The sequence below is a fragment of the Apteryx mantelli genome, chromosome 3, assembly GCF_036417845.1.
Source record: "Apteryx mantelli isolate bAptMan1 chromosome 3, bAptMan1.hap1, whole genome shotgun sequence".
NCBI classification, from domain to species: Eukaryota; Metazoa; Chordata; class Aves; order Apterygiformes; family Apterygidae; genus Apteryx; species Apteryx mantelli.
In genome coordinates this window covers 26,752,912-26,770,616 of record NC_089980.1, presented here as the reverse complement: position 1 = coordinate 26,770,616, position 17,705 = coordinate 26,752,912, and the positions used below count along the sequence as shown (strand labels likewise).

At 38.2% G+C, this 17,705-nt stretch overlaps 1 protein-coding gene across 1 annotated transcript in view; it reads left to right on the top strand.

The window, feature by feature from the left end:
* Positions 1 to 525: 525 nt before the first annotated feature.
* The window catches only part of FSHR (follicle stimulating hormone receptor), a 93,538-nt gene continuing 76,358 nt past the window's right edge, over positions 526 to 17,705 (top strand). Inside the window, 2 exon segments of the mRNA XM_013949769.2 lie at positions 526 to 585; positions 587 to 798. Of these exon segments, the coding sequence (XP_013805223.2) occupies positions 526 to 585; positions 587 to 798 (272 nt within the window).

Sequence of the window (17,705 nt, the reverse complement as noted above, 5' to 3'; positions counted from 1 at the left end):
TTGAGGATGCTGTGGAAGAAAGGAGTCAGCTAGTGCATGAAGATCAATCACAGCTGAAAATAAAGGTGTGTTATTTAGCTTTGGCTTTAGGACTGTGTAGCTTTTAACCTATAAAATAGGTTATATAGCCTATAAAATACAAAAATAACCCATTTCTTGTGCCTAGGAGCAACCTACCAGCGTGGACTCTAGGATCCATGAAGGGGAAACATGAATAGTACCTTTCCAGGGAGAAAAGAGTCTAGGCTGTAGAAAGTGAAAATGCTTTGTTGTTCCTTAGTCTTACCAAACAACACATGCAAAATAGCATAGCTGAAAAGAAGGACCCTTTTTTTCAGTGCAGATATGCAGTAGTGTCCAAAGCCCTCTGGCTAGTTCAGTTAGGCCATGATTTCACTACTTAAAATATAAAATAAGTTTGGCTTGGAAAATCAGCATTGCTTCTCTTGCTCTCCACTCTAAGACCCTAAAGGATCATCAGGCCATGAACTGAAACTTGCACAGAAGTTATCCCCTAGGCATCACATGATTCATCTCAGCTTTTAGGGCGGATCTTCAATTAAGGGAGTCACTCTTAGTCGCACAGGGAAGTCTCTGCAGTCCTTTCTTCTAGATGAAGGAGGAGGGAACAGATGCAGAGACAGACATGTCTCTTATTTTTGCCTATTTGCTGGTTTTCCTGGCTGGCTGCTCTGGTTGTCAGCATCACATGTGTCACTGCTCTGGCAGGATATTCATTTGTCAGGAGAGCAAGGTGATCCAGATTCCTCAGGACATTCCCAAGAACTCCACTGAACTGTAAGTAGGGAGAGGGAACGGTTGCGAGCAACAGCTTTGTTGTCATCTTTAAAATAAACTGCTGTTTGGCAAGCCAAGAATCAATTTTGTAGGGATTCACTCAGGAGACTTGTACCAGCTGTTTGAAAAGCACAGCACTTCCTCTGACATTCATTAAGTTACAACTTGAAGCGTCTCTCCATTACTGTTATGTTCATTTTAAGATCTCTGTTAAGAAAAGATATGGTATTTTATAATGCAAAGTATAGACAAAACTTTAAACAAGTCTCCCTGGTACTGTGACAGTAATTTGAAGCATAAAGTCTGAGCTTTCTTTACAGCTTGCTTTAGCATTATTGAAATGTGCAGTACAACTTGTCTGCCCCAAACAACTTCATGAGCATTTCTGTTCGTACTGCAGGAACTTGCCAAAGGTTTGTATTTATTTGCCAGGAAGGAACTTCTTGTTTTCATTTGAAATCATGAAGAAATTAAAAAAAAAAAAAAAGATAAGGAGTCAGGGAGTGATTCTCCTGTATCAAAGGAGCAGTATGACTGCATTTGGTGAGAATGAACAATGTGAAGATACAGTACTGTGTTACTCAAGGAAGAGTTTTATCTATCTTAAAGCTTCTCTTTGTTTTCCATAAAGTAACGTGAACAATGCTGCACGGCAGCTGTTTTCTGTGTCAGTAATGTAGGCTAGTAAGAGAATTCACACAATGACAAATACGTAACAGTCCAAGTGATTGTTTTACTTTTTAATTTTTTTAAAGCAGGTTATATCGCCTCACGCAACACCGATTATATACACCTACAGCTATCTAACATCATTAAGACCTAAAGCAAAATGAAGGCAGCAGTCTTGGATAAACCCTTTATTAACGATTGTAGCAACAAGTTCGGAGAGAGGGTACAAGGAGGAATGGTATGTCACTAGCCTGATCTTACAGACCATAATATATCCATGCTATACTATGCTACAGTTTTTCTAGTGGAGAAGTCTCCTTTAATTGAGAAGGAGTAGTCATTATGTTCACTGAATAAATAGAATAAGTAGACTGTGGTGAAAACTTGAGAAAAATGTCTGAATTAACTGCAGAAGGTCAATAAAAGTTTAAATCAGTCTCACAACTAGAGGGAAAAATAATCTTTCTGTGATTTTAGGTTATCTAAATCCTGAGTGAGCCATGCTCTAGGCATATACTGCTAATTTTGTTTAATTTTGCTTTGATTGTTTCTTTAGATTGCACAGTTAAGGTCTGCCTTCGAGGGATTAAGCAAAATAATTTTACAATTATTTCTGAAAAGAAATAGTTTTCTATCACCAAAAAGCACCTGTTAATAAGTGGAATTTGTTTGCAGTGGATACTTGTTAACTTTTTAAAGGTTTGTTGAGGTTGCTAATTTGCTAGTTTCTCAGCATAACTGTGTATTCCCTGAAACAGCTGGCTAGGACATTAGTGTGCCTGAAAACAGGAAGTGAATCCTTTTTTCTTTAGGTGTTATAAATATTAGTGTTAAATCTCTTCAGTTGATTCTCTTCTCACTTACACCAACTCTTGATTCTTCAGGACACAATGCAGATCCCATTAAATCAATGATAGCCCTGGGATTGATTTCATCATTGTTAAAGAACTTGTCCATAAAAACTCTGTGAAGTTGCTTCTGATGTATCAAGCGTTAATGTGAATAAAACTTGATGCATTAGCTGAAGAGTTGAATGTTGGATAAGCCTTAGATTTTCATTCAAGGGCAAAAGCGGGGCTATGAAAAGGTGCCTTCCTGTAGTCACATCTGTATGCTGAAGGCCCAGTGGGTTGATTCAGCTGACTAAAATAAACTTTACTGCTCTAACTGCTATTGCAAATACACTGTTGGCAATGGAGAATAAGCTTTCTTTGGGTGTCTTCAGAAAACCTCAAGGAGTCACAAGGCCTGTAAAACCAGTGTAACAACTTGAGTATAGGTGGCCACAGTGTCTAACAGTCTTGCATAGGACACAAGCAGAGACTTATTTCTACTACAAGTGCAGCTCCTGCACGGTGTTTCTTTCATTTAGGAAGTAATTCTGAGAGGGTGCTGGATGCTGTGGTCTATTTACCTTTGACATAAGGGGCAGGGGGGTCCTCTTCAGTAGGCTCTTCACCTTCTCTGTGTGGCCTTGATAGCTTTCCTACTAATGTCATTTAGATGTTGAATAATATGCAGGTGAAAGCTTTGGAGAGAGAACAGGAGCCTGATAAGCCTCAAGTATGCCTGTAGCTATGTTTGAAGAGAGAGAACTTCCCCTATTTCTGTGTATTTCTGTCTCACCACGACTCACTCTTAAGTGAGTACGATGGTACATGGCAACCAGCTGGGTCACTTATGGAGAAAAGTCAGGATGAAGGTAAAAATATTGTCCGCACAGACTAATCAACTGTTATCTCTGTTCTTTGCCATCGATTTTTTTTTTTTTAAGGTATGTGCCCTAATGGCCACTGACACATACTGCCAGGATCTCTTTTGTAGCTGCTTTGCTGACAGCGAGAGCTTACACTCGGCAGTTAGTGGGAGCTTTGCCGCATGGTACAGGAGTTGGGATTTTTGCTTCTAGTTGGATTAGCACCTGCTTTAGCACTTGTGTCAGAGCAGGAGGGGTTGGCAGTCTCATTTTGTGAGCAAGTCCTGTTTGTACTTACCATGTTGTAACAGAGCAGGGATCAGAAACGACAGGTTTTCGTTCCTGTTCTTACTACCACGTCTACTCCTCAGCCTACAGGCCAAAATCTTGGGAGAGGAATGTTATACTTCTCTTTGTATGTTGTTACTTGCAGATTTGAGAATACTCTGCAGTTGGCATGCTCCAAATGTTTTCGGGAGGAGACTGTGGTGATTAGGTGTTTTGTTTTATAATATTTGCCTGGAAGAGGAGTTGGATAGAAGTATTTTTGGCATTTCTTGTAGTTACTGAAATGCCTGTGAGGAATAAAGAAGGCTGTGATTGTAATTCTGGAGGTAATCCATGAGAAACCAAAGGCAGAAAATTCAGATGGGAAACTTAAGTTCATTGTGTCAAAATGTTAACTATTAATCACCTCACAAAGTCAGAGAGTAAGGAAATAAGTGAGTCAGCAAGTAAATGGTCACCTAAAACAGTTTACTCCTTGAAGATTTAAAAGCTGTTCTTCAAATCTGGTGTAAAGCTCTGTAATCCATCCTTCTAATTATTCACTAAGATTTCATTTAGTCATTGGAGATCTTGCTTCAAAAAACCAACGCAAACAAAAATAATTTGCTCTCAGAATGGCAGGGATCCTTCTTTAGATTTAGCAACATACTTTAAGCAGAAATGTATATGTATACCTATTGTTCACATTCGACTGGAAAAACATTAGTATTTACAGGAAATGCCAGGAAAACATACTCATCTCTTACAGTACCCTTCCTTGCTATTGGGCTTCTCATCTGAGAAGTATTTTGAATCACTTTCACGGTATCCCAGTGAAATAGTGAGCTGTGCCCTAGAAGTTGAGGCGTTACTTTTGGACAGTAGAATATACTTCTTATTTGACAAAATAAAGCACCAATACAAGGAAGCCTAAGAAGGGAAGTGAAAAAGGTTGCTTTGTCTAAGTCAGCTTGCAATCATGTGAAGTTATGTGAGACAAATATTAACATTAATATTTTACCTGACTACTGGGATGCATGTTTTTACAAAAAGTATCAGGAAGTCAGTTTCGGTCATACTGTATTCACTATGCTCCTATCCAGAAATATGAATCAGGTCGGTGTACACTAAAGAGAAACTGTTTCCAGTCCAATTACTTTCCTAGTTTGCTGCTGCACCTGAACTTTACAGTCCTGATGATTAGCCCACTTTAGCAGGTATAATATTGATACAGCCAACAGTAGCGTGGATATGTTGAGCAGTTGGTACATTCTACCTGACTGATTCCAGGCAGAGCAGAGTTGTTATAAGAAACTTCTCTTGAGCATGGAGACTCCTCAAAGAAAGCTTGCAAAGTTAGATTTGTGGTTCAGGGGATTTAAAAATTCCCTTGTGAGCCTTTCTATGAAAAATTGTTTAACATGTTAGCATGCCAGAGACTTTAGCAGGTAAGTGGTGCCAGTTTTGGAAAGGAACAACTAGAATGATTGAAACTATTGCCAATGGATTTGGTCTACCGTTTGGGCACCCATCTGTTCAAAATTCTAGCGAGAGAGAGACTGAAGCTGCAGGTAGAATAAATAAGGCTTGATCACTTGGTGCTTTGTATTTTAAAATCCATTCTCCAGCTTCACTAACTGGCTTAGCCATTGACATAGCAGTTTAAAAGTATATTATTTAGAATGTTTTATCCCAAGCATCTGCAAACTATAAACATTGGATTTATTCTTGCCCTCTGCATAGGTGTTTTTGTACAATTGCTCAAGGATATTTATTTTAGACTATCAAGTCAAGGCTGAGTAAATGTCTGACCACTGAAACAGTGGCTGCCTTGAAATAGCAAATTCTGTGTTATGTATTAAATGAGTTAGATGTGCTTTCCTGAGAAATAGGCTACAAATGATTTGAACAGTAACGGCAATACTATTATTGACAACTACAATGAGTGTGCTTTTTTTTTTTTTTTTTTTAAATACTTTCACACAAAGTTGAAACTATATTGAAACCTGCAGACAATTACAGTTCTTATTCAGGACTGGTGGACTGGCCTTAATCTAAGAAGGAAAGCATGGAGAGGATAAACTAAACTAACAAAATGAAGACCCCTGAAGCTTTCAAGTGTGGATGTCTATATTCTGGTTAGTTATGTAGTTAATCAGTAAATCCATGTATTATCAGAAAGGCATGAAAATATTTGAGTAACTAGAGCATATTAGATGTGATCTAAAGCTTTTACCTTTTTTTTTTTTTTAATTTATTTTAACAAGCTCACTTTGCACCAGGGTTAGAGACAGAGATGGAGATAAACATTTACTGTTAGTGTTACATTCTTCTCTCCTCAAATTTATGATTGGCTCCTCTTTTGAGGCAGAAAGCAGTATAGGTTGCTGTATGATCACTGGCTGTATATCGCTGGAGAGGTACAATGCTTATACTGGATTCTATATTTGATATTTTCATTGGGAGGATAAGAAATAAGCAGAACATAAGAGATAATAAAGAAAAGGTGCAAGGAAGGAAGTGATACTAAAGAAGAATAACAAACTCTGCAGGGCAGATCATCAGCTACTATAAATTACCAGGTACATTTGTCTATAGAAACATCCATCCAACTTCCAAAGCTTTGAAAAACCTTTTCAGCACAACACACCTCTGCAGCAATAGGAGTTGCTTTGCATTGCTGTAGACTCTGCTGGCTTACTCCTGATACAACAATATTATAGGGTTGATTTTCACCTGACTTACAGATGCATCAAGTTGCAGTCATTATGAGATACCTCATTCCTTCCAAAGGTGTAGATGTGTCTGCATGTGTGTATTCTGTATCTTTGAAATGAATGTGCATTCACCTAGAATGTAATGGCAAGCACATGACTTCTTAAATCACTAAGCTTTTCCAGGGAAACACAGTGAAAGACAGGAATTGACTTTGTTTTGCATATAGCATTTAGATGCTACCAAAGTCTTATCCCAGCCCGATGCCCTTCACTGGGATCAGCTACAGAAGGCTTCTCCTACTGTACCAGTGTTTCTACAAACCATGGCTTTTCCAGCAGCCCTCGGGTTCCACACACACAGACACAGAGCTGGTTCCACATGAAAAGATGTGAACTCAGGTTGCAGCCTGCTTGGAGCAGCTCAGCTCCCTTTGTGTTCTGCCTGTCCAGAGAGGTGTCCCTAGCACAGTATGTGTTTCTGCTGCTCTCCAACCAAAGTTGTGGCTTTATTCTTCACTATCTTGGTTATTCATTTGAAGAGCTTAAGTCATAAATGTTATGATCATACACAAGTGTACAGAAGAATATTCCAGTGTCCGTAAAATAGAAGTTACTGAAGCAGCTCCATGTGATCTCTGAAAGCCCCAGTCCATGAAAGGACAAGTAATTCTAATTTGGAACTACAAGCCTGGGGAGAAAAGTACTGGTCTTGAACTTCAGTGGTGAACTTCTACTCTTCCTTTGTCTTCTTGGGTGAGGAAGAGACAAATATTTTGCAGAAAAACGATGTCCAGAATCAAAGATTTGGGTAAAGATTTGTTAATGAAATAGATTCTGATTTTTATATTAGCTCAAATACTGTCCTAAGCATGCAAAGAGCTGGGCCCTGTGTCATATTTCATACATGTTGTAGACCAGATGCATAACCTTGAATGGGTTCTTGGGACTGGTCAGCTCTTTGTCTTGAAACAAAGACTCTGTGCTGGACACTCTAGATATATTCTCTTTCAGTTTTTCTATTTGTAAAGAATCATAATTTGCCCATTGAACAAGCTTGTTATCAGTGTTTTTATAAAGCCTATGGAAAATTAAAGAAATCATATGTAGGTGTTGTGTTTTATTCTCTCATCTCTAATAGGATGTCTTCATCTTGGGTGCCTCCCCATTCAAATCTTGTTCCATTTTGTTATAACCTAGGAGCGTTTAACAATAACGTTATTCATGAGATGTGAGATGGTAAATACCAAGATTTAGTGCAGAGCCACAGCAAGAGAGAAAAGCCCTGTAAGGTCAGAAATAAGTAGATCTTAATCTAAAATGTGGTTAAAATGGAGAAGTTGTTAAGCTTAGGAGACATTAGAAAGTAGTATGGAACTAAGTCTTTTATTCCTCTAATAAGAATATGAATCACAAAACAGACTGGAGGAGTCATGAATTCACCAGTGTTATGTAGCAGTTAATTTTCCTTTGCCCTGAATGGTATGCAACACTAAACTCTTCAATGGTATAGATCATTTCCTAGCTTCATTTACTCCCCTTACTATGACTTTGTACAACTCATCAATTTTCACTGCATGGTATTAAAACACTATATTTTAGAGTTTGTTGCCTTCTCTTTTCTAACATTGAATTGTATTAACTTCATCTGTTCTACCATCCAGGCAGGCCAAGACACATTGGTGCAGGGAATCCTATTGATATCCAAATGTGAACATTGTTAGCTGGTAGAGTAGAGCATAGTTAGAACTCTAGGGTAAAATTTTGCAGAGTATTGTTTTAAGTTTGAAAGACATAGAAGCTTCTCAGGTGCTTATGTGCCTCTGTTGCAGTTGTCCAACTTGGTTGACTTGCCCTCTTATTCCTTATATAGGGAGCTCTGGGTATTTATACAGAGATGGATGCAGGAAGCTGTGTGTTTGTGTCTCTGGTGCTCTGATCTAACAGGATACAAGCCACTGTACTCTAAGAGAGGTGAAACCAGAACAGTTCACCCATTATCCATTTATCTGCATTTATCCATGCAATATACTTTCAACTCCTTGCTAAGATTTATAAATGACATCTTGGAAGTCATCAGTTAATCACTTCCTGGATCTAGCCCTTAGCAAAGCCATATCAGCATTGAAGTGCTGGAGAATAGAGCTTGTATCTCCCTCAAAATCCAGGCCATGCTGCTTTAAAAAAAAAAAAAAAGTTCTGAAATATATAGCCTTTCAGCAGTGTTTCTAGCATATGATGGAGAAGCAATCTCCAACAGAAGACATTTTTAAAGTGCCAGATTGAATTCCTCCAGAAGAGTACATTTGGAAAGAAATGTGTCATCTGATAAGCCTGTAGAAGAAGAAGGTCTGTTGTGCTGCTCAAGAGTTTTTCTTACAAATGCCAGAGGGTTCTAACCGGGTTGACATGTAACTGAAAATATTAGGTACGTGGAAAACTCAGCAAGAGAGATAAAACAGAATGGATGAGGAATGCTAGAGGAACAGAGAGAACAGTTGTATGGAAGACGGATCTAAAGTGAATATACTGTTCTGAACAGGATAACTGCTCTAAATACCCGCAGTTTGTCTGTGTGAGTGGGTTCTGCAAAGCCAATTATACTAGCATAGTGAAGAAAAACAAGTAAACCTCTGTTACATACCTAACTGAGGACTGAAAGAAGTCCATGTGAAGTTTACCATCAAAGAATCTCTTCTAATTTTACAGCTTTTCAGTTAATTTTGCTAAACTTGCCCGAGTGTCCTTGCACAGGAAGCTAAAAGATAATTGGGATAGGTTCACAGCAGCTAATTTAAATTGTCATAGCTTCATCAACTTCAGTGGAAAGAACTAAGATAATTTTCGTTGTCTGGTATTCGGAACCTCTGCCAGCCATGTGTTGTTACTTTTGATAGCAGCTGATTGGTAATTAATTTGTGTGTGGTGGTAAACAAGATACTTTGGGCACAGAAGACATGCATTATTTTTCATAATGGTCTATTAGTTTTACACTATGCAGGGCAAGCACTTTGATAGGAAAAGCAGTTTTCATTGTTTAAGACCTTGACCTTTCCAGATAAAACCTGTAAATTATTTCACACTCTTTGCCTGTAGTTTGATTAGACTGCTCTTATTAGCAGTGAAATTTAAGTCATTAAAATGAAGCTTATTTGAAATCATAGGTCAGAGTCAAGCCTGAATTTCACATGCGAGTATAGAAAATTATTTCTTCTAATTGTCTTGCATATAAGCTGTAATAAGGAACCCAACTGCTGTCTTTACTCAGGTACAGTTTTCTTAATTTCTGGGTCTAGGGTCAGAATAATTGTGATTTGTTTGCTTCGCATAACGTTTTCCTCCAAGCATCCTTACATGTTTCAGGGGCTCAGCCTGAAAGATATGAATACTTCTTATCTCCCAGCATGTACCAGCTGGGTGAGCTGCAAGTTGAAGTTTTTGCCTTCTGTCCTCTCTCTTACCTACGTCGGAATGCTAGCAGTTGCCAGTCAGCGTTTTATCATATTACACCTGGAAATCCTGTTGTGTGAATACTGCCCTGGTAATGTTCCTGCTGACATAAAATTTTCAGATAATGTGACCAAGGATGTGATTTCTGATTCAATTTCTTGTCCAAATACAGTTGGCTCATATTAACTATTTTTTTTAATATTTATTTGTAACTAATCTGTGCATCTTCAGTGGTTTTCCAAAAACACTGTATGAACAAACATGCAGTGGAAAAACAATCTAAATTTTCTATGCTTAATTCATTCTTTGTTTAATATGGGGTTTCGCTGTGGCACAGGAATCAAATGATTCTTTTTTAGCATTCAAATTTCATGCCTTGTGCCTCAGATAGGTGTTTTTAACCCAGAATGATGAAGCCATGTGGCAAGTTGTGCTGGTCATATTTAACAAATGCTAAGAAAAACTTTCATGTCACATGCATATTTTGCGTATGTTCTTGGTCTGTGTAGTAGTCATACATTTTTTGCATCTCTGAAGCAGGAAGACTTGAACATGCTAGCTTAAGAGAAAGTTCATAACTTTTTAATAAAGTGGCACTAACTTTGAATCCCAGATCCAAACAGGAGTATAAAATTAGAACCACACATTGGTCTGCCCTCATACCAGGATACTCTCTCTGCTCTGAGGAGTGACAATCTCAGTAGGAACTTTGTCAGATCCTTTAGCTTTCAACTTTCTTGAGATTAGTCTTAATCCATGATTCTGTGTGTTTAAAATTCGAGACAAGATTCCCCTTTCTCCCCACTTTTACTAAATATGCGCCTAAGCACCTAAGGTGGAATCTCAGTGTTTGGCCAAAATGCCTGGATCTAAATCCTTTTGCTGATCTCTGCACTCGAATAACGTTGGAGGTTGCTGCTCAATGCTTATCAATATAATTAGGAGATTCTCATGTTTGTAATTCTGTTTAAATTCAGGTTGCTTGCATAAGGTGTGGAAGAGTGCATCCTTCAGTTTATACTAGTTATCTAAGCCCGTTCAGCTTTTTATTTCTTTTTTCATTACTCCTTGGTACTGACAGAGTTACCAATCCTTTTAATTGTGGGCTAGTCCTCTGAAAAGAAAGTGAGGGAAGCATGCTGATCCCAAGTTGACAAACCACTTCTGGCTGGTGGCTGTCCCTCCAGTCAGTACCTCTGAGGGTAGACCTTCTGTCAAGTGCTTTTCCCAACGTAGCCATCTGTAACCTGAAAAGTGTGCCATAGCTTCCCAAACTTCCTGTGCCTCGGACATCTTCCCAGGGACTGGGCATCTTCTTGTGCTTGTTTCTAGTTTAAACCCTTTAGAAGGGGTAGATACGAAAGCAGGAAAACATTCCAACAAAAGGATTTCTTTTCTGCAGATGATTTTATCGCAGTAGCGCCCAATAAAGAAGTGCTCATCTTTTGACCATATTCTCTTACTTGCTGTAGACCGATCTTGTCTCTCCGGTGCGTCCTGGTACCGGTTAGTACTCTTGGCAGTATAAATCCAGTCCAGCAACTCTCACTTCGTTGTCTCACTTAGCACAGTATACAAGGCTCTCTCCTGGAGCTGGTATATGAGCAAGAGCTGCAGAATCCCAACTCATAAGATGTTTGGGATTTCCCTTCTTCTAGTCCCTTTGTTATCCTCTTCCCCATGTTCCTCTAGACTTCAGAAACCATTTGTATGTCCTCTTAATTTTACAGAACTTCTCTATTTATGCGTGGCCCAAAGTAAAGGTCATATTAAATATAAGGACTGAGATTTTATTTTTTCTTTACATAATTGCAGACCATGGATCCTATTATAAAAAAAATCAATCGGCAAAAATATTTCTTAAATTCATGCTCTGAGGGTAGCAGTGCTTTCAAGAGAATGAGCTCCCAGGCTATTTTATCTAATTTTCGCTAGAACAAGCACCCGACAAGAGGTTTTGGAACAGTATTAAACACTGACTGAAAAGTCATGAAGTTTCTCTGGAAACGGAGTTCTTCGTACTCTTCCTCCAGAGAATTTGTGTAGGGTGGAATATGGAGGGAATACGCTTTGAAATGCTGGTCAGCAAATTTAGAGATTTAAAATAGTAGTGTTTAATAAGGAACTAGAATGACTTTGTGAAGATTGGAAGAGAAAGTGGGTTCTTGTTTTCTTAAGAGAGTTTCCAGCATCCTGTATATATATTCTGGACATAAAACAGAACTGGGGATGCAAGGGGATGGCATGGCCATGAAGTGAACTCCCCCACCCCACCTTGAAAACAAATCCTAGTAAGAGAAGTGAAGGAAATTTTGTGTGTGTGTACTCCCATCTGCACTTATGCAGGGAGTGTCTGTGTATTTAATGTCTTCATCCATGGTTTTGACTACAGACAAAGAAGATAACAATGAAAAACATTAACATCTGTATGTGGCAGTATTTGATGAAGTGGCCAAGGCTCAGGTGGAAGAAAGTAGTAGTGGAAGGAGGGACTGTCTCCCTTTTCCTTTTGCCAAAACCAGGAACATGGAAAAAAGTGATATTTGTTTATTTGGTTTTGGTTTTCTTGATTAAACAAGATCATCAAATGGCCAGTCTGAGAATTATAAAAGTTTTCTTTACGCATCTTCTGAAACCTTTCTCATGAATTTATATTCTGTGCTATGCCTAGTGATTAGAAACGGTCCCTGCTGTAACGTTCTTGCCTACCTTTGGTTTTCAGAAGTTAAGATTTCACTGCTAACTTCAGGCTAAGCTTTGATTTCTTTTTTCACTTGTATCATTATATGATATAAGTATATTAAAATACTGCCTTCAGGTCTTCAGTAAGCATGTTTGGGAAAAGAGTCTTTGTCAAAGGGCGCAATATTCAACAGGGAGCACTTGCACCTGAGGGGACCACAGACCCTCTCCTAGGTAAGAGCAAATGTAGCTCCAGCAGTGGAAGCACTGTCCATGCTGATTTCTCTGGCATCTCCAGGCTCTTCTCAGCTGCGGAAGAGGAGAACAGATCAGCCAAACCCATTATTTCCTTCTTGATAACTACTGGGAAATGATCAATTCTAAAGAGTCTTTCTTTAGAGTCCAGTCTCCCAGCAGGAATATTTATAGACATATGAAAATTTTTGAACAAATAAGGTATAAAAAGGGGCTATAAAAACCCTTCTTTTAGGTGAGGGCAGAGGGTCAACACTAAAAATCTGTTTTGTCCCTGAAGTAGTCTTCTTTGCTCAACAGAACTGCAGTGGAAATTTTTTTTTTTCTTTTTTGGCTATTGAAGTTTCATAAAAGAAGTACAGACTATGTCAGAAAATGATAGCAAAACAAGAAATGCCCTGACAGAACAACAACTCTATCTAGGTGGAATTACTGATTTGGGGGAATACTCACTGTATCCACAGCCCTGGAGCTATAATTTCCTATCTGCAGTATATTGTTGCCACGGCAGATGAAGCCCAAACCTCATTTTTCAGTCCTCTGAAATCAGTGTTAGTGGCCCCTGTGAGGGAATACCGTACAATAAAATCTGGGGTTTGATTCCACAAACATACACATCCTAATTGCTCACCCAGGCAGCTCCACTGAGTTGCAGTGGGATGGATCACAGGTGGAAAACTATCCATCTGTGCATATTTGCAGATTCAGGACTTCATGCTGTTGCAGTAGACAGGAAACCATTTCAGGGAAGAATAAAATGGTTGTTGAAAGCACAAATTAAATATATATTTAATTGTTTAAATTTATTTTAAGTTAGTAGGGAGATTTGAATTCTGTTTTTTAGTAAACCATGCGGAAATCTTACAATTTTCTTAGGACTAGCAAAACTTTTCTAAAATATTAGCAAGTCTTGTAACATTTCTGGTATGTAGATAAACATAATTTTATCCATTTCACAAAAGTCTAATCTATGGGATGCAAAGGACACATAATTTTTCAAGAGTACAGGGTCACCAATCGATGGTGTAGGTGGGAGCCTGATTCACCAGACCAAACTCCTATGGCAATATATTTCCATGTTCAAAAGAAAAGAAAAGAAAAAAAAACTCTTGCACATTTATATTCCTTTCTAATAACTATTGCTCATCACAGAAAGGCTTTGTGCTCAGCAGCATGGAATGCAGGCCTGCTGTTTTGAATCTCCTAAATAATACAGTACAAAGTCATAGCTCTACTATTTTGTAGTGTTGAAGTGATGCATATACCATTTCAGTTTTTTTTTCTTCAAATATATTTTTACTGACGTGGTACCTCTTCATCATCACCTTTTCCACTGTCTTCATTTCTGTACTATTCTTATATTAGTTTCTGTCACTTTATTAGAAGAACAGCATTTTACAGTAGTGTTACAGTCAGTAATTTAAAGACAGCTGAGGTGGAGATTTTCATGGACATTTCAGTTACAGATAACTGTTAGATCTGTTGTTGTCAGTAGGGCTGCATGTGCTGCACTAATTGGAAGGTTTTGGTCCCTTTACGAATTTAGCTATTATCTGTGTATGTCTCCTTAGCTATATCCCTTCATAAATATGTGAATAATATATCTATGGGGTTTGGTTTTTTATACACAGTGTACATGCAGCAAATAATACTTTTTTGGCTGTTATCATTTCTGTATGTATTACTGCCATGTTATATTGGTGTCGTACCAGTGTAGTGCATGGGCTTAAAACACAGAATTTGGATTGAGTTTTTGAGCACTTCACCCTAGAAGTTAGAGTACATTCATACAGTGCTTTACTGAAACACTGTCCAAGCTCAACATGGGGATCTGCGTCTCCATGAAGTGCCTGTCAAGGTGTACTTTCTGTTAGAGGTACCATTACCCTGGTCTAGCAGGGACAGCCTTGTAGCTTCAGGGTTATGGAATAGCAGCAGCTTATACTTTCCCTTTGTTTGTGTCAGAGATGTGACTGCTGTCTAGAAGAAATGCTCTAGTGCACTAGAAAGCAGAGAGGCTGGCTCTTCGTTCAAGGTTTTGAAAGATTTTATTTGTTTGTTTGTTTGTTTTTGTTTTAGACTGCCAAGACATGTCCTTGGTTCTAGGTGTAGATTCATCTGTTTAATGTCCTCCAAGCTGAAAGAACGTAGTGGTGGTTATCAGCTAAAATAGGGAATAAGGCAGGGGGTGCTTCAAAAGTTCGTACTCGTGTCTCCTTGAAGATTTTCTGCATTCCACAGAAAGCTTGTTAACCTTTGCTTTGGAGGGATGGGAAGCTGCTATTTTTATTAGCAGTGCTTGACTTGCTAGCTGTAGTGTGTCTCTACAATTATACAAAGGAATTTATAAATTTCTGTAAAGCACCTTATGCTGATATTGTACCATTATGAATAACAGCTTAGGCTTCAGCCTGTATTGTGTAGAAATACTCAGTGTTTGGTCCAAACTCAAATTTCTGTGGGCTTTGCATTCTAAAAGTCCACAAGTCCCAGAAGTCTTAATCTTCATTATGATATTGCCTGTTTTTCATAAAACACTGAAGAAGGAAGAGAGTACACCTAGACTGTATGGATGCCTAAATTTCACCTTCCTCATTAAGTATTGCACAGCATCACTATGGGAGCTTTCATGGCATTGAGTTCCATCAGCTGGAAATCATTTTCAGCATAAGTATATTTTGATAGCTGCTGTAACGGAACCCAACAACCATGCTTCTTGTGTTGACCTGCCTAACAGCATGCTTCCAAATTACGTTTGGTTTGCACATTCATCCTGACGGTTTTTCATCTTGTTCATTAAGAGAAAAAACATCCCAATGGCTTTTAAAGAAATGGTGGTGACTGAAAATACATTCTGAAAAAAAAGCTGTCAAGCTGATCACCAACCATTCTCTGCTATCCCATTGCTGGAATAGCAGTACCCACAGTGTCAGAGGTTACTTGTGCCAGAAAAGTGGATAGCAGCAAAAGCATGGGTGTTTCAGAGGATTACCTGTGAGTGAAGGAGGTGTGAAAGTCAAAAAGCGTGCACAAAACAAACTTTAGTTGTGTCTTTCTGTACTTTCATTGCATATTATTTGCTCTTCTATAACTCAATATATGTGCCCTAAATATTGGTTTGGGGAACAATAATAATGGTTTTGCAAACCATTACTTTTGCCAAAAGCAGCATAAAATAATCTTTTAAAAACTGCAGTCTAGTAAACAAAGCCCTAGGAAATAAACATCCTTTACAACTGTCAAACTCGGAGCAAATGTTCATTTTCTTGTTGCTGCAAAGCATGCCTTATTCTGATAAAGTAGAGGAGAATAACCAGTATCATGCCTAATATTTGAATAATCTATTTGCAAGAACAGATGTAGATGTTACCATAAAGAAAAATGGTGGAGACTGAAATGTAATAAACAAAAGTGCTGAAATACCAAACACTACATCTAACCCTACAGCTCAATGACTGTAAATTAACGGCACATTTTCTCAACACAGTAATGAACTACAAAAATTGTGCAATCTCTTATTCCTTGCAAGGCCAACTCATCTTTGAAACTTAAGTGACCTTTTACCATACAAACCAGCAAAAATATGAGCTCATGCAAGGAAGCTGTAATTAGAGGAGAAGATCTCTTAAGTAGCAATACAGACCTTTGAAACACATCTGAGGGAAACCTCCTGATTCTGGAAGGGTACGTGTGAAACTTTGCAAAGACGTTTCAGGTTTGGTGGTAACACTGACTGTCATTTTTTACTGGCCCTAGAGCAAAACCAAACATAGCTAACTAAGTCTCTTGCAGTGAATTCTCTCAGCTAGATAAGATGTGCAGCAGCACTTAATGTGCAGTACATTTGCTGATTGAGGATGTAGTCAAAGAAGAATGTGAGGCCAGCTTGTTCTTTTGTTAAAAGCTCTGATCAGGACAATTCCATCTCTGCATAAAGAGATTATCATTACGTCACTGCTGGTTAACCTCTGTTCACATTATTCAGGCTTATGCACGCGATAAAAAGTTTATACAATGCATGCTGGAAATCAGTGGAAGAATTCCTATTGATTTCCATTAGATTGTGCCATAATATTGGGCCTTGTGTTTTACTGCATTGCCTTAGCACTTGGTCATCAGTACTGAAGCGTCAGCTAATAAAAGCTAGAGAGCCTTGGCAACATTTTTTCTCATATGACTCATAAATAGCTGCATATATGAAATGAGAGTATTAGACAAAGCTAAATTCTTATACAATTTATACCCCTTTATCTTCATCAGAAAATAATTAAAAGCAAAGTTATCATTGCTTTTAATTAAGCAGATGTCCTTAGAATGGCAAGACTCATGCTTTATCTCTGCTAGAAATGTTTATTTCTGTTTTGAAGTTTTAATATGAAATATCAGGAGGAAGGAAGGAGAGCAGAGGTTTCAAATATCCTGACACCCGCTACTGTATATTATGTTTTCCAAACTGTGCCTTCAAGGTGAGCAGTCAAGATAAGCCACTGATCTGCAGCCCATCTAATTTGTTTTTCCATCATTTTCTTAACTTGGCTTACATCCAATAATCATTACAGTGCCAGTGACACTGCTGGGAAAATCATTTCTTCCTGACTGAATAGAAAATAACTTATACTACACTTGAATCATAATTGGTACTGTGTTTATTTCATTGGACTTGTAGTCAACCTATGACTTCTTTAGCTGAGGGAGTTCTGTGTCTTCTGGCAAAGGCACTGCTTGTTACAAAATATTATGAAATCTATTTCTGAATGAATGTAATAAAAAACACTTAGGGATCTAAACTGATTTTTTTTTTGTTGAATGTTCAATATTATGTCCCTGAAAATTAAAAAAAAAAAAAAAGTCTCTAAATATTTATTAGGAAAGTGGAAGCCTATCCTAGATAGGCTTTGAACCATGCTCATTGCTAGAGTAACTGAATGACTTCAGTAGTACATCTGTCACATATTCTATTATTATAAGGTTATTATTCCCTTTCACTGTTTATCTATAATTCAGCCACAGCAATGGAAAAGACTCTTATATACTATATATCAGCACAAAGCCCATATAACTGATGCCAGCTATTCAGCCAGAGGATGAACAGGAGTTAACAGAGGTTATCAGTACCCTGCATTGTTCTCACACCTCTGGGATGTCATGCGGTGTGCCAAAAACCTCTTCGATTG